This window comes from Staurois parvus, unplaced genomic scaffold, assembly GCF_062004578.1.
Source record: "Staurois parvus isolate SC_StPar_1 unplaced genomic scaffold, SC_StPar_1.0 ptg003990l, whole genome shotgun sequence".
NCBI classification, from domain to species: domain Eukaryota; kingdom Metazoa; phylum Chordata; class Amphibia; order Anura; family Ranidae; genus Staurois; species Staurois parvus.
Window position 1 is genome coordinate 2,472 of NW_028321785.1, and position 22,675 is coordinate 25,146.

Consider the following 22,675-nt stretch of genomic DNA (forward strand, 5'->3'; position numbering starts at 1 on the left):
AGGGGATTGGAACACCTGAATCACATGATATGGAGGGGATTGGAACACCTGAATCACATGATATGGAGGGGATTGGAACACCAGAATCACATGATATGGAGGGGATTGGAACACCTGAATCACATGATATGGAGGGGATTGGAACACCTGAATCACATGATATGGAGGAAATTGGAACACCTGAATCACATGATATGGAGGGGATTGGAACACCTGAATCACATGATATGGAGGGGATTGGAACACCTGAATCACATGATATGGAGGGGATTGGAACACCTGAATCACATGATATGGAGGGGATTGGAACACCAGAATCACATGATATGGAGGGGATTGGAACACCTGAATCACATGATATGGAGGGGATTGGAACACCAGAATCACATGATATGGAGGGGATTGGAACACCTGAATCACATGATATGGAGGGGATTGGAACACCTGAATCACATGATATGGAGGGGATTGGAACACCTGAATCACATGATATGGAGGGGATTGGAACACCTGAATCACATGATATGGAGGGGATTGGAACACCAGAATCACGGGGGGGGGGTTGTTTTTGACCATCAGCTTCAGATTTATTCACCTTGATACAAAACCCGTTCTATCTGCACCAATCACCGCAGTCCGGATGGTTCCCAGCGTGTGGACTGAGCGCATTGCTCACGGAAATGTCCGGTTCCATTGACAATCCTTTCATCATTACCGGCAGCTTCTATGGCCGCGGGAACCTCCCATTGTTCTCGGGTCATTGCTGTCCTTTGTTGATCCATGAACATCATCCTTCCAGTAGACGAGATCCCCACCAATGTTCTCTTGTGTCTCCAGGTTCTGAAGTCCAACAGTAAAGCCTACAGCTTCGGCAAGAGAGACCAGTCCATCAAGAGGAACCCGAATGTCCCGGTCCTGGTGAGAGGATGGCTCTACAAACAGGTGAGTCCCACCCAAGCCTCTCCCGACTTTGGAGTTCACACAACATGGCAGATACTGTATGTAACAGTGCAGAGGAGGCCTCTATAGGATGTAGTCTCTGTATACATGTCTGGCTGATCTGTACTCATCTCCTCTGTAGGACAGCTCCGGCATGAAGCTCTGGAAGAGGAGATGGTTCCTTCTGTCCGACTATTGCCTATTCTACTACAAAGGTGAGAGGTCAGGGGTCACCCCCATTACACTCCCTTCTATGTCTCTGCACATTATGGGGGGGGGGATCAGGAGTCATCCTCTTCTATGGCTCTGCACATTATGGGGGGGGGGGGATCAGGAGTCATCCTCCTCTATGGCTCTGCACATTATGGGGGGGTGGGGGATCAGGAGTCATCCTCTTCTATGGCTCTGCACATTATGGGGGGGGGGATCAGGAGTCATCCTCTTCTATGGCTCTGCACATTATGGGGGGGGGGGATCAGGAGTCATCCTCTTCTATGGCTCTGCACATTATGGGGGGGGGGGATCAGGAGTCATCCTCTTCTATGGCTCTGCACATTATGGGGGGGGGGGGGGATCAGGAGTCATCCTCTTCTATGGCTCTGCACATTATGGGGGGGGGATCAGGAGTCATCCTCTTCTATGGCTCTGCACATTATGGGGGGGGGGGATCAGGAGTCATCCTCCTCTATGGCTCTGCACATTATGGGGGGTGGGGATCAGGAGTCATCCTCCTCTATGGCTCTGCACATTATGGGGGGTGGGGGATCAGGAGTCATCCTCTTCTATGGCTCTGCACATTATGGGGGGGGGGGATCAGGAGTCATCCTCTTCTATGGCTCTGCACATTATGGGGGGGGGGATCAGGAGTCATCCTCTTCTATGGCTCTGCACATTATGGGGGGGGGGGGATCAGGAGTCATCCTCTTCTATGGCTCTGCACATTATGGGGGGGGGATCGGGAGTCATCCTCTTCTATGGCTCTGCACATTATGGGGGGGGGGGGGATCAGGAGTCATCCTCCTCTATGGCTCTGCACATTATGGGGGGTGGGGGATCAGGAGTCATCCTCTTCTATGGCTCTGCACATTATGGGGGGGGGGGGGATCAGGAGTCATCCTCTTCTATGGCTCTGCACATTATGGGGGGGGGATCAGGAGTCATCCTCTTCTATGGCTCTGCACATTATGGGGGGGGGGGATCAGGAGTCATCCTCTTCTATGGCTCTGCACATTATGGGGGGGGGATCGGGAGTCATCCTCTTCTATGGCTCTGCACATTATGGGGGGGGGGGGATCAGGAGTCATCCTCTTCTATGGCTCTGCACATTATGGGGGGGGGGGGATCAGGAGTCATCCTCTTCTATGGCTCTGCACATTATGGGGGGGGGGATCAGGAGTCATCCTCTTCTATGGCTCTGCACATTATGGGGGGGGGGGATCAGGAGTCATCCTCTTCTATGGCTCTTCACATTATGGGGGGACGTGGGGGATCAGGAGTCATCCTCTTCTATGTCTCTGCACATTATGGGGGGGGGGGGATCAGGAGTCATCCTCTTCTATGGCTCTGCACATTATGGGGGGGGGGGATCAGGAGTCATCCTCTTCTATGGCTCTGCACATTATGGGGGGACATGGGGGGTCAGGACAGGAGTCATTCTCTTCTATGGCTCTGCACATACAGGAGTCATTTTAGGGGTGGGGTTAAAGGCTACCCCATTACATCCCCTTTTATGACTCTGTACATTTTCAGGAAGAGGGGGTCAGTGGTGGGGATGGGGTGGGGAGGGTCAGTGGTCTCCCCATTACATTTCTATGACTGTGCATTCTGGGGAGCGGTAAGGGGTCACCCCATTACATCATGTTCTCTGCACAGTATGGGGGTGTCACTTAATGCTTCATGACATAACTTTATAAGGCTCTGCACATTTTGGGGTCGGGGGTCAGGGTTACCCCATCCCCTTTTGTGGTTCTGTACATTTTTGGAAAGAGGGGGTCAGAGGTCACTCCCTCTGATTCTAGAACAGTGGGGAGTCGGGTGGAGGGTCAAGGGTCGTCCCATTACATCATGGTCTATGCCTCTGCAAATTATGGGGGAGTCAGGGGTCACCCCATTATATCACCTCCTATGGCTCTGCACATTCTGCAGGAAGGAGGGGGGGGGGAGAGTTGGGGGGGTCTACCTTTTCACCCCTCCAGGTATCTGGCAGATTTTGGTATATTATATTCCCTCTCCGTGAAATTCTTTGTCTTGGTGTCACATTCCGTCTCTCCTCCACCCTCGGTGTGTCACACTGCACAGGAGTATATACACAGAATGCGATGCTCTGCTCGGTGCAGGGAATGCTGCAGGGTGTAGCGGGGTGTAGCAGCATGCAGGGTGTAGTGGGGTGCAGGGTAGTGCAGGGTGTAGCGGGGTGTAGCAGCATGCAGGGTGTAGTGGGGTGCAGGGTAGTGCAGGGTGTAGCAGCATGCAGGGTGTAGTGGGGTGCAGGGTAGTGCAGGGTGTAGCGGGGTGTAGCAGCATGCAGGGTGTAGTGGGGTGCAGGGTAGTGCAGGGTGTAGCGGGGTGTAGCAGCATGCAGGGTGTAGTGGGGTGCAGGGTAGTGCAGGGTGTAGCGGGGTGTAGCAGCATGCGGGGTGTAGCAGCATGCAGGGTATAGCGGGGTGTAGTGGCGTGCGGGTTTTAGCAGCATGCAGGGTGTTGCGGCGTGCAGGGTGTAGCGGGGTGTAGCGGCGTGCAGGGTGTAGCGGGGTGTTGCGGCGTGCAGGGTGTAGCGGCGTGCAGGGTGTAGCGGGGTGTTGCGGCGTGCAGGGTGTAGCGGGGTGTAGCGGCGTGCAGGGTGTAGCGGGGTGTTGCGGCGTGCAGGGTGTAGCGGGGTGTAGCGGCGTGCAGGGTGTAGCGGGGTGTAGCGGCGTGCAGGGTGTAGCGGCGTGCAGGGTGTTGCGGAGTGTTGCGGCGTGCAGGGTGTAGCGGCGTGCAGGGTGTAGCGGGGTGTTGCGGCGTGCAGGGTGTAGCGGGGTGTAGCGGCGTGCAGGGTGTAGCGGGGTGTAGCGGCGTGCAGGGTGTTGCAGGGTGTAGCGGGGTGTTGCGGCGTGCAGGGTGTAGCGGCGTGCAGGGTGTTGCGGAGTGTTGCGGCGTGCAGGGTGTAGCGGCGTGCAGGGTGTAGCGGGGTGTTGCGGCGTGCAGGGTGTAGCGGGGTGTAGCGGCGTGCAGGGTGTAGCGGGGTGTAGCGGCGTGCAGGGTGTAGCGGGGTGTTGCGGCGGGATGGCGGGGGATGTATGAAGAGGTGCAGCCAGGAATTGCGCTCAGTCTGCGCTCTGCACGGATCGCCGGGTGATTCTCGGATTTCTTCTCTCAGACAGTAAAGAGGAGTCCATACTGGGGAGTATTCCGCTCCCAGGATACATCATCTCCCCCGCGGGGCCCGAGGATCGCATCAACCGCAAGTACTCCTTCAAGGTAACCCCCCTCCCTTCTCCGTGTCCCGACCTTCCGCTCTGCATGGTGCAAGTTGTAATAAAGATTTTATTAGGCTCCGCCCTTATTGTCTCCCCTCCCCCTCCACTGCATCCCACTACCAGCAACACCTGTATGAGTCCCGACTCCCTGAAAGTCACTATTTGCATGACACTGAAAACACCCCACAGGGATGGTGGGAACCCCTCATAATGGGCACAGGGATGGTGGGAACCCCTCATAATGGGCACAGTGGGGGTACAGACCCAGGAACTCAGCACAGGGATGGTGGGAACCCCTCATAATGGGCACAGCGGGTGTACAGACTCGGGAACTCAGCACAGGGATGGTGGGAACCCCTCATAATGGGCACAGCGGGGGTACAGACCCGGGAACTCAGCACAGGGATAGTGGGAACCCCTCATAATGGGCACAGGGATGGTGGGAACCCCTCATAATGGGCACAGTGGGGGTACAGACCCAGGAACTCAGCACAGAGATGGTGGGAACCCCTCATAATGGGCACAGTGGGGGTACAGACCCAGGAACTCAGCACAGAGATGGTGGGAACCCCTCATAATGGGCATAGCAGGTGTACAGACCTGGGAACTCAGCACAGGGATGGTGGGAACCCCTCATAATGGGCACAGCGGGTGTACAGACTCGGGAACTCAGCACAGGGATAGTGGGAACCCCTCATAATGGGCACAGGGATGGTGGAACCCCTCATAATGGGCACAGCGGGTGTACAGACCCGGGAACTCAGCACAGGAATGGTGGGAACCCCTCATAATGGGCACAGCGGGGGTACAGACCCGGGAACTCAGCACAGGGATGGTGGGAACCCCTCATAATGGGCACAGCGGGTGTACAGACCCGGGAACTCAGCCCAGGGATCTCATCAATAGAATCCCAGAGAGAGTTGTTTTGGGGTGGGCCCCCATTATTTGCCCCCCTCGGTGGTACACGCTGGTGATTGGTGGTGGGGGAGGGGTGCGGGATGAATAGACGGGGGGATGACATCACTGCCAGAACTGCTGATCCCACCACAGCCGGCTCTGCCTGTCAGTTCATGTTAGTGATGAGTCCGTCCCAGAGCAGCGCTGCCAATCGCCCCGCATAGACCGAGCCGCCCGGAGCCAGAGATGGGGTGAGAGAACCTTCTACCCAGGGTGTCCCATCCTCTGCTGTCATCTACATGGAGTGTGTTGGGGTCTCTGGTGTCAGGTACATGGAGTGTGTTGGGGTCTCTGGTGTCAGGTACATGGAGTGTGTTGGGGTTTCTGGTGTCGGGTACATGGATTTTGTTGGTGTCTCTGGTGTCGGGTACATGGAGTGTGTTGGGGTCTCTGGTGTCAGGTACATGGAGTGTGTTGGGGTCTCCTGTGTTGGGTACATGGAGTGTGTTGGGGTCTCTGGTGTCAGGTACATGGAGTATGTTGGGGTCTCTGGTGTCAGGTACATGGAATGTGTTGGGGTCTCTGGTGTCAGGTACATGGAGTGTGTTGGGGTCTCTGGTGTCGGGTACATGGAATGTGTTGGGGTCTCTGGTGTCAGGTACATGGAGTGTGTTGGGGTCTCTGGTGTCGGGTACATGGAGTGTGTTGGGGTTTCTGGTGTCAAGTACATGGAGTGTTTTGGGGCCTCTGGTGTCGGGTACATTGAGTGTGTTGGGGTCTCTGGTGTCAAGTACATGGAGTGTGTTGGGGTCTCTGGTGTCGGGTACATGGAGTGTGTTGGGGTCTCCTGTGTTAGGTACATGGAGTGTGTTGGGGTCTCTGGTGTCAGGTACATGGAGTGTGTTGGGGTCTCTGGTGTCATCTACATGGAGTGTGTTGTGGTCTCTGGTGTCGGGTACATGGAGTGTGTTGTGGTCTCTGGTGTTGGGTACATGGAGTGTGTTGTGGTCTCTGGTGTCGGGTACATGGAGTGTGTTTGGGTCTCCTGTGTTGGGTACATGGAGTGTGTTGGGGTCTCTGATGTCAGGTACATGGAGTGTGTTGTGGTCTCTGGTGTCGGGTACATGGAGTGTGTTGGGGTCTTTGGTGTCATCTACATGGAGTGTGTTGTGGTCTCTGGTGTCGGGTACATGGAGTGTGTTGTGGTCTCTGGTGTCAGGTACAGAGTGTGTTGGGGTCTCTGGTGTCAGGTACATGGAGTGTGTTGGGGTCTCCTGTGTTGGGTACATGGAGTGTGTTGGGGTCTCTGGTGTCAGGTACATGGAGTGTGTTGGGGTCTCTGGTGTCATCTACATGGAGTGTGTTGTGGTCTCTGGTGTCGGGTACACGGAGTGTGTTGGTGTCTCTGGTGTCGGGTACATGGAGTGTGTTTGGGTCTCCTGTGTTGGGTACATGGAGTGTGTTGGGGTCTCTGGTGTCGGGTACATGGAGTGTGTTTGGGTCTCCTGTGTTGGGTACATGGAGTGTGTTGGGGTCTCTGGTGTCAGGTACATGGAGTGTGTTGGGGTCTCCTGTGTTGGGTACATGGAGTGTGTTGGGGTCTCTGGTGTCAGGTACATGGAGTGTGTTGGGGTCTCTGGTGTCATCTACATGGAGTGTGTTGTGGTCTCTGGTGTCGGGTACATGGACTGTGTTGGGGTCTCTGGTGTCGGATACATGGAGTGTGTTGGGGTCTCTGGTGTCGGATACATGGAGTGTGTTGGGGTCTCTGGTGTTGGGTACATGGAGTGTGTTGTGGTTTCTGGTGTCGGGTACATGGAGTGTGTTGTGGTCTCTGGTGTCGGGTACATGGAGTGTGTTGTGGTTTCTGGTGTCGGGTACATGGAGTGTGTTGTGGTCTCTGGTGTCGGGTACATGGAGTGTGTTGGGGTCTCTGGTGTCATCTACATGGAGTGTGTTGGGGTCTCTGGTGTCATCTACATGGAGTGTGTTGGGGTCTCTGGTGTCATCTACATGGAGTGTGTTGGGGTCTCTGGTGTCGGGTACATGGAGTGTGTTGGGGTCTCTGGTGTCGGGTACATGGAGTGTGTTGGGGTCTCTGGTGTCGGGTACATGGAGTGTGTTGGGGTCTCTGGTGTCGGGTACATGGAGTGTGTTGTGGTCTCTGGTGTTGGGTACATGGAGTGTGTTGTGGTCTCTGGTGTCGGGTACATGGAGTGTGTTGGGGTCTCTGGTGTCGGGTACATGGCGTGTGTTGGGGTCTCTGGTGTCGGGTACATGGAGTGTGTTGGGGTCTCTGGTGTTGGGTACATGGAGTGTGTTGTGGTCTCTGGTGTCAGGTACATGGAGTGTGTTGTGGTCTCTGGTGTCGGGTACATGGAGTGTGTTGGGGTCTCTGGTGTCATCTACATGGAGTGTGTTGGGGTCTCTGGTGTCATCTACATGGAGTGTGTTTGGGTCTCTTGTGTCGGGTACATGGAGTGTGTTGGGGTCTCTGGTGTCGGGTACATGGAGTGTGTTGGGGTCTCTGGTGTCGGGTACATGGAGTGTGTTGGGGTCTCTGGTGTCGGGTACATGGCGTGTGTTGGGGTCTCTGGTGTCGGGTACATGGAGTGTGTTGGGGTCTCCTCCATGTTGCTCTGTAATGTGGGATGTGAAGACTTCCTCTGGATACTTTGTATCGGATTCTCCCCCCCGAGGACGGCTCTGCTCTATTCTGTCGGGTTGTATCCATTATATAGGTTGGATCTGATTGGTCGGGGGAGGACCTGTCCTCTGGATGTAATGTGATTGGTCGGGGGAGGGCCTGTCCTCTGGATGTAATGTGATTGGTCGGGGGAGGGCCTGTCCCCTGGATGTAATGTGATTGGTCGGGGGAGGGCCTGTCCCCTGGATGTAATGTGATTGGTCGGGGGAGGGCCTGTCCTCTGGATGTAATGTGATTGTTCGGGGGAGGGCCTGTCCTCTGGATGTAATGTGATTGGTCGGGGGAGGACCTGTCCTCTGGATGTAATGTGATTGGTCGGGGGAGGGCCTGTCCTCTGGATGTAATGTGATTGGTCGGGGGACGGCCTGTCCTCTGGATGTAATGTGATTGGTCGGGGGAGGACCTGTCCTCTGGATGTAATGTGATTGGTCGGGGGAGGGCCTGTCCTCTGGATGTAATGTGATTGGTCGGGGGACGGCCTGTCCTCTGGATGTAATGTGATTGGTCGGGGGAGGACCTGTCCTCTGGATGTAATGTGATTGGTCGGGGGAGGGCCTGTCCTCTGGATGTAATGTGATTGGTCGGGGGAGGGCCTGTCCCCTGGATGTAATGTGATTGGTCGGGGGAGGGCCTGTCCCCTGGATGTAATGTGATTGGTCGATGTGGTTGTCGGGGATTCCGGTACAGATTACAATCCCGTGGTCAGGTCTGTGAATGTCCAACAAATATCTGGAGTACAGACCGTCCCTCCAGATCTGACCGTCTATAGGGAGCGCAGAACCACCTCCTGGGATTAGCGGGATAGAGAATGTCACTTAAAGGATCAGTCCACCCAAAACAGATATTGTAGTCATAGGCGGGGTCAGTGAGGTGAGTTAGCCCCACCTTCTTATATGTCCTCCATAGTCCAATGCTGACCTCTCCCGCCAACGTTCCAGCTCTGTTCCTGTCCATTGCTGACTTACGAACGCCTAACACCCACCTTTATCCCACACACCTGTCTCTGTTCCCTCCTCCCATTGGTTGTTCCCGCACACACCTGTCTCTGTTCCCCCCTCCCATTGGTTGTTCCCGCACACACCTGTCTCTGTTCCCTCCTCCCATTGGTTGTTCCCGCACACACCTGTCTCTGTTCCCTCCTCCCATTGGTTGTTCCCACACACCTGTCTCTGTTCCCCCCTCCCATTGGTTGTTCCCGCACACACCTGTCTCTGTTCCCTCCTCCCATTGGTTGTTCCCGCACACACCTGTCTCTGTTCCCTCCTCCCATTGGTTGTTCCCGCACATACCTGTCTCTGTTCCCCCCTCCCATTGGTTGTTCCCGCACACACCTGTCTCTGTTCCCTCCTCCCATTGGTTGTTCCTACACACCTGTCTCTGTTCCCCCCTCCCATTGGTTGTTCCCTCACACACCTGTCTCTGTTCCCCCCTCCCATTGGTTGTTCCCGCACACACCTGTCTCTGTTCCCTCCTCCCATTGGTTGTTCCTGCACACCTGTCTCTGTTCCCTCCTCCCATTGGTTGTTCCTACACACCTGTCTCTGTTCCCCCCTCCCATTGGTTGTTCCTACACACCTGTCTCTGTTCCCCCCTCCCATTGGTTGTTCCCGCACACACCTGTCTCTGTTCCCCCCTCCCATTGGTTGTTCCCGCACACACCTGTCTCTGTTCCCCCCTCCCATTGGTTGTTCCCGCACACACCTGTCTCTGTTCCCCCTCCCATTGGTTGTTCCCGCACACACCTGTCTCTGTTCCCTCCTCCCATTGGTTATTCCTGCACACACCTGTCTCTGTTCCCTCCTCCCATTGGTTGTTCCCGCACACACCTGTCTCTTTTCCCACCTCCCATTGGTTATTCCTGCACACACCTGTCTCTGTTCCCTCCTCCCATTGGTTGTTCCCGCACACCTGTCTCTGTTCCCTCCTCCCATTGGTTGTTCCCGCACACACCTGTCTCTGTTCCCCCCTCCCATTGGTTGTTCCCGCACACACCTGTCTCTGTTCCCTCCTCCCATTGGTTGTTCCCGCACACCTGTCTCTGTTCCCTCCTCCCATTGGTTGTTCCTGCACACCTGTCTCTGTTCCCTCCTCCCATTGGTTGTTCCTGCACACCTGTCTCTGTTCCCCCCTCCCATTGGTTTTTCCCGCACACCTGTCTCTGTTCCCTCCTCCCATTGGTTGTTCCTGCACACCTGTCTCTGTTCCCTCCTCCCATTGGTTGTTCCCGCACACCTGTCTCTGTTCCCCCCTCCCATTGGTTGTTCCCGCACACCTGTCTCTTTTCCCTCCTCCCATTGGTTGTTCCTGCACACCTGTCTCTGTTCCCTCCTCCCATTGGTTGTTCCTGCACACCTGTCTCTGTTCCCTCCTCCCATTGGTTGTTTTCGCACACACCTGTCTCTGTTCCCACCTCCCATTGGTTGTTCCCGCACACACCTGTCTCTGTTCCCTCCTCCCATTGGTTGTTCCTACACACCTGTCTCTGTTCCCCCCTCCCATTGGTTGTTCCCTCACACACCTGTCTCTGTTCCCCCCTCCCATTGGTTGTTCCCGCACACACCTGTCTCTGTTCCCTCCTCCCATTGGTTGTTCCTGCACACCTGTCTCTGTTCCCTCCTCCCATTGGTTGTTCCTACACACCTGTCTCTGTTCCCTCCTCCCATTGGTTGTTCCTACACACCTGTCTCTGTTCCCCCCTCCCATTGGTTGTTCCTACACACCTGTCTCTGTTCCCCCCTCCCATTGGTTGTTCCCGCACACACCTGTCTCTGTTCCCCCCTCCCATTGGTTATTCCCGCACACACCTGTCTCTGTTCCCCCTCCCATTGGTTGTTCCCGCACACACCTGTCTCTGTTCCCTCCTCCCATTGGTTATTCCTGCACACACCTGTCTCTGTTCCCTCCTCCCATTGGTTGTTCCTGCACACACCTGTCTCTTTTCCCACCTCCCATTGGTTATTCCTGCACACACCTGTCTCTGTTCCCTCCTCCCATTGGTTGTTCCCGCACACCTGTCTCTGTTCCCTCCTCCCATTGGTTGTTCCTACACACCTGTCTCTGTTCCCTCCTCCCATTGGTTGTTCCCGCACACACCTGTCTCTGTTCCCCCCTCCCATTGGTTGTTCCCGCACACACCTGTCTCTGTTCCCTCCTCCCATTGGTTGTTCCCGCACACCTGTCTCTGTTCCCTCCTCCCATTGGTTGTTCCCGCACACCTGTCTCTGTTCCCTCCTCCCATTGGTTGTTCCCGCACACCTGTCTCTGTTCCCCCCTCCCATTGGTTTTTCCCGCACACCTGTCTCTGTTCCCTCCTCCCATTGGTTGTTCCCGCATACCTGTCTCTGTTCCCTCCTCCCATTGGTTGTTCCCGCACACCTGTCTCTGTTCCCCCCTCCCATTGGTTGTTCCCGCACACCTGTCTCTGTTCCCTCCTCCCATTGGTTGTTCCTGCACACCTGTCTCTGTTCCCTCCTCCCATTGGTTGTTCCTGCACACCTGTCTCTGTTCCCTCCTCCCATTGGTTGTTCCTGCACACCTGTCTCTGTTCCCTCCTCCCATTGGTTGTTCCTGCACACCTGTCTCTGTTCCCTCCTCCCATTTGGTTGTTCCCGCACACACCTGTCTCTGTTCCCTCCTCCCATTGGTTGTTCCTGCACACACCTGTCTCTGTTCCCTCCTCCCATTGGTTGTTCCCGCACACATCTGTCTCTGTTCCCTCCTCCCATTGGTTGTTCCCGCACACCTGTCTCTGTTCCCCCCTCCCATTGGTTTTTCCCGCACACACCTGTCTCTGTTCCCTCCTCCCATTGGTTGTTCCTACCACCTGTCTCTGCTCCCTCCTCCCATTGGTTGTTCCCGCACACCTGTCTCTGTTCCCTCCTCCCATTGGTTGTTCCCGCACACTTGTCTCTGTTCCCTCCTCCCATTGGTTGTTCCCGCACACCTGTCTCTGTTCCCCCCCTCCCATTGGTTTTTCCCGCACACCTGTCTCTGTTCCCTCCTCCCATTGGTTGTTTCCGCACACCTGTCTCTGCTCCCCCTCCCATTGGTTGTTCCTGCACACCTGTCTCTGTTCCCTCCTCCCATTGGTTGATCCCGCACACCTGTCTCTGTTCCCTCCTCCCATTGGTTGTTCCCGCACACCTGTCTCTGTTCCCCCCTCCCATTGGTTATTCCCGCACACACCTGTCCTCTGCTCCCCCCTCCCATTGGTTGTTCCCACACACCTGTCTCTGCTCCCCCTCCCATTGGTTGTTCCTGCACACACCTGTCTCTGCTCCCTTCTCCCATTGGTTGTTCCCGCACACCTGTCTCTGCTCTCCCTCCCATTGGTTGTTCCCTCACACCTGTCTCTGTTCCCTCCTCCCATTGGCTGTTCCCTCACACCTGTCTCTGTTCCCTCCTCCCATTGGTTGTTTCCGCACACCTGTCTCTGCTCTCCCCTCCCATTGGTTGTTCCCTCACACCTGTCTCTGTTCCCTCCTCCCATTGGCCTGTTCCCTCACACCTGTCTCTGTTCCCCCCTCCCATTGGTTGTTCCCTCACACCTGTCTCTGTTCCCTCCTCCATTGGTTGTTCCCTCACACCTGTCTCTGTTCCCTCCTCCCATTGGTTGTTCCCTCACACCTGTCTCTGCTCCCCCCTCCCATTGGTTGTTCCCACACACCTGTGTCTGTGGCTGGACCCCGGTAGTCGGTGGAGATGAGCTCCATCTTGTATGGTCTGTGACTTTCCTGTGTAGATCTGTAGGTGACCCCTTTGTGTAGTGAATTCTATGGTGGGTGGGGGGGTCCCAGTGGGGTGTCCCGGCACACGGAACATTGGCTGACGCTGGGGGTGTGTTCTTGTCTCAGGCGGTACACAATAGCATGCGTGCGTACATCCAGCACCGAGAGCATGAGAACGCGGGAATGAGGACGTACTACTTCAGCGCTGACACCCAGGAGGACATGAATGGCTGGATCCGGGCGATGAACCAGGCGACCCTCGTCCAGAGCACCCCCGAAAACAAGAGGCAGTGTGGGGTGCACAGGGGTGCGTGCCGAGAGCTATATCCTACAACCTACAGGTCACTGGGGGAGGGGGGGTACTTATACATTACTGGAGGGGGATTCCGAGGAGACCACATCTCCATATTCCATATTGGGTGGTCTGGAGGGGGATTCCGAGGAGACCACATCTCCATATTGGGTGGTCTGGAGGGGGATTCCGAGGAGACCACATCTCCATATTGGGTGGTCTGGAGGGATTCCGAGGAGACCACATCTCCATATTGGGTGGTCTGGAGGGGGATTCCGAGGAGACCACATCTCCATATTGGGTGGTCTGGAGGGATTCCGAGGAGACCACATCTCCATGTTGGGTGGTCTGGAGGGGGATTCCGAGGAGACCACATCTCCATGTTGGGTGGTCTGGAGGGGGATTCCGAGGAGACCACATCTCCATATTGGGTGGTCTGGAGGGGGATTCCGAGGAGACCACATCTCCATATTGGGTGGTCTGGAAGGGGATTCCGGGGAGACCACATCTCCATATTGGGTGGTCTGGAGGGGGATTCCGAGGAGACCACATCTCCATATTGGGTGGTCTGGAGGGGGATTCCGAGGAGACCACATCTCCATATTGGGTGGTCTGGAGGGATTCCGAGGAGACCACATCTCCATGTTGGGTGGTCTGGAGGGGGATTCCGAGGAGACCACATCTCCATGTTGGGTGGTCTGGAGGGGGATTCCGAGGAGACCACATTTCCATATTGGGTGGTCTGGAGGGGGATTCCGAGGAGACCACACCTCCATATTGGGTGGTCTGGAGGGGGATTCCGAGGAGATCACATCTCCATATTGGGGGTTGTAGTCTGGAGGGGGATTCCGGGGAGACCACATCTCCATATTGGGGGTTGTAGTCTGGAGGGGGATTCCGGGGAGACCAGATCTCTACATTGGGGGTTGTAGTCTGGAGGGGGATTCCGGGGAGACCAGATCTCCACATTGGGGGTTGTAGTCTGGAGGGGGATTCCGGGGAGATCAGATCTCCACATTGGGGGTTGTAGTCTGGAGGGGGATTCCGGGGAGACCAGATCTCTACATTGGGGGTTGTAGTCTGGAGGGGGATTCCGGGGAGATCAGATCTCCACATTGGGGGTTGTAGTCTGGAGGGGTATTCCGGGGAGATCAGATCTCCACATTGGGGCTTGTAGTCTGGAGGGGGATTCCGGGGAGACCAGATCTCTACATTGGGGGTTGTAGTCTGAAGGGGAATTCCGGGGAGACCAGATCTCTACATTGGGGGTTGTAGTCTGGAGGGGGATTCCGGGGAGACCAGATCTCTACATTGGGGGTTGTAGTCTGGAGGGGGATTCCGGGGAGATCAGATCTCCACTTTGGGGGTTGTAGTCTGGAGGGGGATTCCGGGGAGACCAGATCTCCATATTGGGTGGTCTGGAGGGGGATTCCGGGGAGACCAGATCTCTACATTGGGGGTTGTAGTCTGGAGGGGTATTCCGGGGAGACCAGATCTCTACATTGGGGGTTGTAGTCTGGAGGGGGATTCCGGGGAGATCAGATCTCCACATTGGGGGTTGTAGTACCCCTGTGATAGAAGGGGAGGGGTTAAGTTCTCATCTTTGTTTTAGATTTTTGTTTCAAATTCTTTTCCATGTTAAATAGAAGAATTGTTGTGAATTCAGAACTTAGATTATTGACAATTCTCCCTCCGATGGGACCTGCATGGCTGAGCAATTCTGAGCATGGAGACACCATGCTGGGACTTGTAGTCCCCATCATGAGGAGACAATGCTGAGACTTGTAGTCCCCATCATGAGGAGACAATGCTGAGACTTGTAGTCCCCATCATGAGGAGACAATGCTGAGACTTGTAGTCCCCATCATGAGGAGACAATGCTGAGACTTGTAGTCCCCATCATGAGGAGACAATGCTGAGACTTGTAGTTCCCATCATGAGGAGACACCATGCTGAGACTTGTAGTCCCCATCATGAGGAGACACCATGCTGAGACTTGTAGTCCCCATCATGAGGAGACAATGCTGAGACTTGTAGTCCCCATCATGAGGAGACAATGCTGAGACTTGTAGTCCCCATCATGAGGAGACAATGCTGAGACTTGTAGTCCCCATCATGAGGAGACAATGCTGAGACTTGTAGTTCCCATCATGAGGAGACACCATGCTGAGACTTGTAGTCCCCATCATGAGGAGACACCATGCTGAGACTTGTAGTCCCCATCATGAGGAGACACCATGCTGAGACTTGTAGTCCCCATCATGAGGAGACAATGCTGAGACTTGTAGTCCCCATCATGAGGAGACAATGCTGAGACTTGTAGTCCCCATCATGAGGAGACAATGCTGAGACTTGTAGTCCCCATCATGAGACAATGCTGAGACTTGTAGTTCCCATCATGAGGAGACACCATGCTGAGACTTGTAGTCCCCAACATGAGGAGACACCATGCTGAGACTTGTAGTCCCCAACATGAGGAGACACCATGCTGAGACTTGTAGTCCCCATCATGAGGAGACACCATGCTGAGACTTGTAGTCCCCATCATGAGGAGACACCATGCTGAGACTTGTAGTCCCCAACATGAGGAGACACCATGCTGAGACTTGTAGTCCCCATCATGAGGAGACACCATGCTGAGACTTGTAGTCCCCAACATGAGGAGACACCATGCTGAGACTTGTAGTCCCCAACATGAGGAGACACCATGCTGGGACTTGTAGTCCCCATCATGAGGAGACACCATGCTGAGACTTGTAGTCCCCAACATGAGGAGACACCATGCTGAGACTTGTAGTCCCCAACATGAGGAGACACCATGCTGGGACTTGTAGTCCCCATTAGCAGGGATGCTGCTCACAGTGTGATAGAAGGTGAAATGCTTTCTGCAGAGGATGGACATCGATCGTTTGTTGCCCCATTGGCAGAAATCAGACAATTGATTGATCTTTGTATTGATGACTCGTCGCGGTACAAGGACCGCCATTGCTGATCTCCAAGGAGGGCAATCCCAGCGAATAGTTTGTCCGATGGAGAAATGTCGGTATTTTATGACCCCCAAATCTTCCCTGTGTGCCCCCCAATGATTGTCCGAGGAATGATCTCCTCCCCCTCCTGATATCACATGGCGTCCTCCAGATTGCACTTTATCTCCTGCAGTCTCTCCCTCCCCCGACCCGCGGATTGCTTCTCGATTTTCTGATTATTCCTCATTTACGGACGCCGGCTGTTAATTGACATTGTGCCGCGTCTTTCATCGATCGTCTGTGAAATGCTGCAGATCCGGGCCGCCCGGGAGCGCTGCGGAGAGCGCGGGGTCTCTATCCCGGCCGCGGAGTCTGCAGAATCCCACATTGAGTCAGCTGAGGATTCGATCTGTGAGTCCTGAGCTCAGCATCATCCAAAGTCCGCATTGACTCCGGCACTCCGGAGACGGACCGCCATGACTCGCCACACCGGAGAGGGACCGCCATGACTCGCCACATCGGGAGATGGAGGGGGGAGGGGGGTGGAGGGGATAGCAGCCCCCCCAGTGTCTCCCCATTCCTCAGTTATTGTCCCAGAAATATATATTTTTTGTCTAACAGAAATGTTTTGACTTGTTTTAGGGACATTGTGGACATGGAATGGCCGTCGGTCCCGGTGAACAACCACATCGAGTCCTTCAAGGAGTTTCCCCAGCCGGAGCCGGTCCAGATGAGGAGCAACTACTCCAAACCCAAAGAACCGCCACCATCCAGAAACGAGGAACCGCGGCGCAACTCCGGAGAGAAGGAGCAGTACCGCGACGTGCGCCTCCAAGACGGGTACCAAGACGAAGGTGAGAGAGAGCGCTACCCGGTGGTGGGGGAGAAGGAGCGCTATCGGGAGACGGGGGACAAGGAACGCTTCCGAGAGGCGGCAGACAAGGAGCTCTACCGGAATGGCGAAGACAAGGAGCGCCAACGGGAGCCGGAGAAGGAACTTCATCGAACCGGTGGAGGCAAAGACCGCCAGCGGGAGACGGAGAAGGAACTTCATCGAACCGGCGGAGGCAAAGACCGCCAGCGGGAGCCGGAGAAGGAACTTCATCGAACCGGCGGAGGCAAAGACCGCCAGCGGGAGCCAGAGAAGGAACTTCATCGAACCGGCGGAGACAAAGACCGCCAGCGGGAGGTCGGGCTGAAGGATCGATTCAAGGAGCGGATCGACAAGGATTACTACTCCCGGGATTTGGAGGAACCGGAGCGGTACCGGAACGGGCGAGACCGCGACAACTACGTCGCCCACAAAAACGTCATCAACACCAACGGGGGGAAAGCTCAGAATTCTTTTCTGTACAGCGACCGGCAGTCCGCCTTCACCGATTTCAGCAAAAGGTATCGCTATGCGGCCCCACAGACTCCCCAACCGCAGATCCTGGAGAGGAACGGGACCTTGCCGGCTTCCTTCCGGACCAACACCAGTCCAGTGGAGCAGAACGGAGCCGACACCTACAAGAGGGGCTTTGTGCCCAGAGCCGACCCGGAGAAACATGTGCAGCGGCGCAGCATGATGGGCCAGGTGGAGCAATGGGTGAAGGTCCAGAAGGCCGACGGCAAGAGGTAAGACGATTCCTGTAGAAGCCACACACACGTAGAATTCATCGATCTGCCGACCTGGAAATGCTCTCTGCCTGGCTGCTCCGCTTATTTCAGTGATTTCTCACCAGCTGGGTAAAGGAATGCAGATGAGGAGCTGAGAGGACCAAAGCCAGAGAGTCGGGCAAACAGCATTTTCAGAAACAAGCAGCGGCGGCCTTTGTGTTCTGGGTACAGAGCGCCACCTGCAGTCACTGTGGGGTATTGTATGTGATGTGTATTCTGGGTACAGAGCGCCACCTGCAGTCACTGTGGGGTATTGTATGTGATGTGTATTCTGGGTACAGAGCGCCACCTGCAGTCACTGTGGGGTATTGTATGTGATGTGTATTCTGGGTGTAGAGCGCCACCTGCAGTCACTGTGGGGTATTGTATGTGATGTGTATTCTGGGTACAGAGCGCCACCTGCAGTCACTGTGGGGTGTTGTATGTGATGTGTATTCTGGGTACAGAGCGCCACCTGCAGTCACTGTGGGGTATTGTATGTGACGTGTATTCTGGGTACAGAGCGCCACCTGCAGTCACTGTGGGGTATTGTATGTGACGTGTGTTCTGGGTACAGAGCGCCACCTGCAGTCACTGTGGGGTATTGTATGTGACGTGTATTCTGGGTACAGAGCGCCACCTGCAGTCACTGTGGGGTGTTGTATGTGACGTGTATTCTGGGTACAGAGTGCCACCTGCAGTCACTGTGGGGTGTTGTATGTGACGTGTATTCTGGGTACAGAGCGCCACCTGCAGTCACTGTGGGGTATTGTATGTGACGTGTGTTCTGGGTACAGAGCGCCACCTGCAGTCACTGTGGGGTATTGTATGTGACGTGTATTCTGGGTACAGAGCGCCACCTGCAGTCACTGTGGGGTATTGTATGTGATGTGTATTCTGGGTACAGAGCGCCACCTGCAGTCACTGTGGGGTATTGTATGTGATGTGTATTCTGGGTGTAGAGCGCCACCTGCAGTCACTGTGGGTTATTGTATGTGACGTGTATTCTGGGTACAGAGCGCCACCTGCAGTCACTGTGGGGTATTGTATGTGACGTGTATTCTGGGTACAGAGCGCCACCTGCAGTCACTGTGGGGTATTGTATGTGATGTGTATTCTGGGTGTAGAGCGCCACCTGCAGTCACTGTGGGGTATTGTATGTGATGTGTATTCTGGGTGTAGAGCGCCACCTGCAGTCACTGTGGGGTATTGTATGTGATGTGTATTCTGGGTACAGAGCGCCACCTGCAGTCACTGTGGGGTATTGTATGTGATGTGTATTCTGGGTACAGAGCGCCACCTGCAGTCACTGTGGGGTATTGTATGTGACGTGTATTCTGGGTACAGAGCGCCACCTGCAGTCACTGTGGGGTATTGTATGTGACGTGTATTCTGGGTGTAGAGCGCCACCTGCAGTCACTGTGGGGTGTTGTATGTGTCGTGTATTCTGGGTGTAGGGCGCCACCTGCAGTCACTGTGGGGTATTGTATGTGACGTGTATTCTGGGTGTAGAGCGCCACCTGCAGTCACTGTGAAGTATTGTATGTGACGTGTATTCTGGGTACAGAGCGCCACCTGCAGTCACTGTGGGGTATTGTATGTGACGTGTATTCTGGGTACAGAGCGCCACCTGCAGTCACTGTGGGGTATTGTATGTGACGTGTGTTCTGGGTACAGAGCGCCACCTGCAGTCACTGTGGGGTATTGTATGTGACGTGTATTCTGGGTATAGAGCGCCACCTGCAGTCACTGTGGGGTGTTGTATGTGACGTGTATTCTGGGTGTAGGGCGCCACCTGCAGTCATTGTGGGGTATTGTATGTGACGTGTATTCTGGGTGTAGGGCGCCACCTGCAGTCACTGTGCGGTATTGTATGTGACGTGTATTCTGGGTGTAGGGCGCCACCTGCAGTCACTGTGGGGTATTGTATGTGACGTGTATTCTGGGTGTAGAGCGCCACCTGCAGTCACTGTGGGGTATTGTATGTGACGTGTATTCTGGGTGTAGGGCGCCACCTGCAGTCACTGTGGGGTATTGTATGTGACGTGTATTCTGGGTGTAGGGCGCCACCTGCAGTCACTGTGGGGTATTGTATGTGATGTGTATTCTGGGTGTAGGGCGCCACCTGCAGTCACTGTGGGGTATTGTATGTGATGTGTATTCTGGGTGTAGAGCGCCACCTGCAGTCACTGTGGGGTATTGTATGTGATGTGTATTCTGGGTGTAGAGCACCACCTGCAGTCACTGTGGGGTATTGTATGTGATGTGTATTCTGGGTACAGAGCGCCACCTGCAGTCACTGTGGGGTATTGTATGTGACATGTATTCTGGGTGTAGGGCGCCACCTGCAGTCACTGTGGGGTATTGTATGTGATGTGTATTCTGGGTACAGAGTGCCACCTGCAGTCACTGTGGGGTATTGTATGTGACGTGTATTCTGGGTACAGAGCGCCACCTGCAGTCACTGTGGGGTATTGTATGTGATGTGTATTCTGGGTACAGAGTGCCACCTGCAGTCACTGTGGGGTATTGTATGTGATGTGTATTCTGGGTGTAGAGCGCCACCTGCAGTCACTGTGGGGTATTGTATGTGATGTGTATTCTGGGTACAGAGCGCCACCTGCAGTCACTGTGGGGTATTGTATGTGATGTGTATTCTGGGTGTAGAGCGCCACCTGCAGTCACTGTGGGGTATTGTATGTGATGTGTATTCTGGGTGTAGAGCGCCACCTGCAGTCACTGTGGGGTATTGTATGTGACGTGTATTCTGGGTGTAGGGCGCCACCTGCAGTCACTGTGGGGTATTGTATGTGACGTGTATTCTGGGTGTAGGGCGCCACCTGCAGTCACTGTGGGGTATTGTATGTGATGTGTATTCTGGGTGTAGAGCGCCACCTGCAGTCACTGTGGGGTATTGTATGTGATGTGTATTCTGGGTACAGAGCGCCACCTGCAGTCACTGTGGGGTATTGTATGTGACGTGTATTCTGGGTACAGAGCGCCACCTGCAGTCACTGTGGGGTATTGTATGTGACGTGTATTCTGGGTACAGAGCGCCACCTGCAGTCACTGTGGGGTGTTGTATGTGATGTGTATTCTGGGTACAGAGCGCCACCTGCAGTCACTGTGGGGTATTGTATGTGATGTGTATTCTGGGTACAGAGCGCCACCTGCAGTCACTGTGGGGTATTGTATGTGACGTGTGTTCTGGGTACAGAGCGCCACCTGCAGTCACTGTGGGGTATTGTATGTGACGTGTATTCTGGGTACAGAGCGCCACCTGCAGTCACTGTGGGGTGTTGTATGTGACGTGTATTCTGGGTACAGAGCGCCACCTGCAGTCACTGTGGGGTATTGTATGTGACGTGTGTTCTGGGTACAGAGCGCCACCTGCAGTCACTGTGGGGTATTGTATGTGACGTGTATTCTGGGTACAGAGCGCCACCTGCAGTCACTGTGGGTAATATTTTATGATTAGAGAAGCAAAGTGGGTTTGGTTACTGTCTGGTGTTTGTGGGGGTTGGGTTCTGGTCTGGTGTTTGTGGGGGTTGGGTTCTGGTCTGGTGTTTGTGGGGGTTGGGTTCTGGTCTGGTGTTTGTGGGGGTTGGGTTCTGGTCTGGTGTTTGTGGGGGTCGGGTTCTGGTCCGGTGTTTGTGGGGGTTGGGTTCCGGTCCAGTGTTTGTGGGGGTTGGGTTCTGGTCCGGTGTTTGTGGGGATTGGGTTCTGGTCCGGTGTTTGTGGGGGTCGGGTTCCGGTCCGGTGTTTGTGGGGGTTGGGTTCTAGTCCGTGTTTTTGGGGGTCGGGTTCCGGTCCGGTGTTTGTGGGGGTTGGGTTCTGGTCCGGTGTTTGTGGGGATCGGGTTCTGGTCCGGTGTTTGTGGGGGTTGGGTTCTGGTCCGGTGTTTGTGGGGGTTGGGTTCCGGTCCAGTGTTTGTGGGGGTTGGGTTCCGGTCCGGTGTTTGTGGGGGTCGGGTTCTGGTCCAGTATTTGGGGGGGTTGGGTTCCAGTCCGGTGTTTGTGGGGGTCGGGTTCCGGTCCAGTGTTTGTGGGGGTTGGGTTCCGGTCCAGTGTTTGTGGGGGTTGGGTTCCGGTCCGGTGTTTGTGGGGGTCGGGTTCCGGTCCGGTGTTTGTGGGGGTCGGGTTCCGGTCCAGTGTTTGTGGGGGTTGGGTTCCGGTCCATGTTTTGTGGGGGTTGGGTTCTGGTCCGGTGTTTGTGGGGGTCGGGTTCTGGTGCGGTGTTTGTGGGGGTTGGGTTCTGGTCCGGTGTTTGTGGGGGTCGGGTTCCGGTCCAGTGTTTGTGGGGGTTGGGTTCTGGTCCGGTGTTTGTGGGGGTTGGGTTCCGGTCCAGTGTTTGTGGGGGTCGGGTTCTGGATTGTCAGGTAAATCTCACCGCCATCTTCTGCTTTCAGTATCGGGCCAGAACACGAGCGGTACCAGACTCTGCCGAAGACCAGCAGACACCCCCCCGGTGGCTCTCCACCCCCCGGCCGTCAGTTGCCCAGTGACTACAAGTACGCCCAGGACCGGGTCAGCCACCTGAAGATGTCCAGCGAGGAGCGTCAGGCCACCAAGGAGGGGATGGTGTGGCAGCTGTACGAGTGGCAGCAGCGGCAGCAGTTCAAACATGGCAGCCCCACCGGGCAGATCTACATGGGCACCATGGACGCCGCTGACCGCGTGAGAGCCAAGAGTCTCCTGGACGTCCCCCGATGTGTTTCTGTTCCTCCATCTCCTTCCGACATCCCACCGCCGGGTCCTCCGAAGATGTTCCCCCCCAGAAGACCCCACACCCCAGCAGAGAGACTGACCGTCCGGCCGGAGGACAGAGCCATGGAAGTCCCCTTCATTGGATCCCCACAGAAGACCCCCCGTGTCAGTGCTGTCAAGGTAAAGAGGACCTGTCTGTGATACGTCTGACACACACTGGGATTGGTTCACGGAACCATAACACGGGGGGGTCTGCATTGGTGGGGGTCCCCCCAGGATCCCATACTGTATTGGGGGGGCATGTCATGCTGTATATACAGAATGGGGTCCGCATTGCTGGGGGTC

The 22,675-nt window shown here is 55.3% G+C and overlaps 1 protein-coding gene across 2 annotated transcripts in view; it reads left to right on the plus strand.

Moving 5' to 3' along the window:
- The first annotated feature begins 765 nt into the window (after nucleotides 1-765).
- LOC149427129 (pleckstrin homology domain-containing family A member 7-like) overlaps nucleotides 766-22,675 on the plus strand; it is a 40,751-nt gene continuing 18,841 nt past the window's right edge. For both annotated transcript variants that reach the window (XM_089668232.1, XM_089668233.1), the window contains exons 1-6: nucleotides 766-942; nucleotides 1,082-1,154; nucleotides 4,298-4,398; nucleotides 12,855-13,015; nucleotides 16,629-17,603; nucleotides 22,033-22,510. In XM_089668232.1, the coding sequence (XP_089524358.1) occupies nucleotides 781-942; nucleotides 1,082-1,154; nucleotides 4,298-4,398; nucleotides 12,855-13,015; nucleotides 16,629-17,603; nucleotides 22,033-22,510 (1,950 nt within the window). In that variant the 5' untranslated portion in view covers nucleotides 766-780. The remainder of the gene's footprint in view (nucleotides 943-1,081; nucleotides 1,155-4,297; nucleotides 4,399-12,854; nucleotides 13,016-16,628; nucleotides 17,604-22,032; nucleotides 22,511-22,675) is intronic.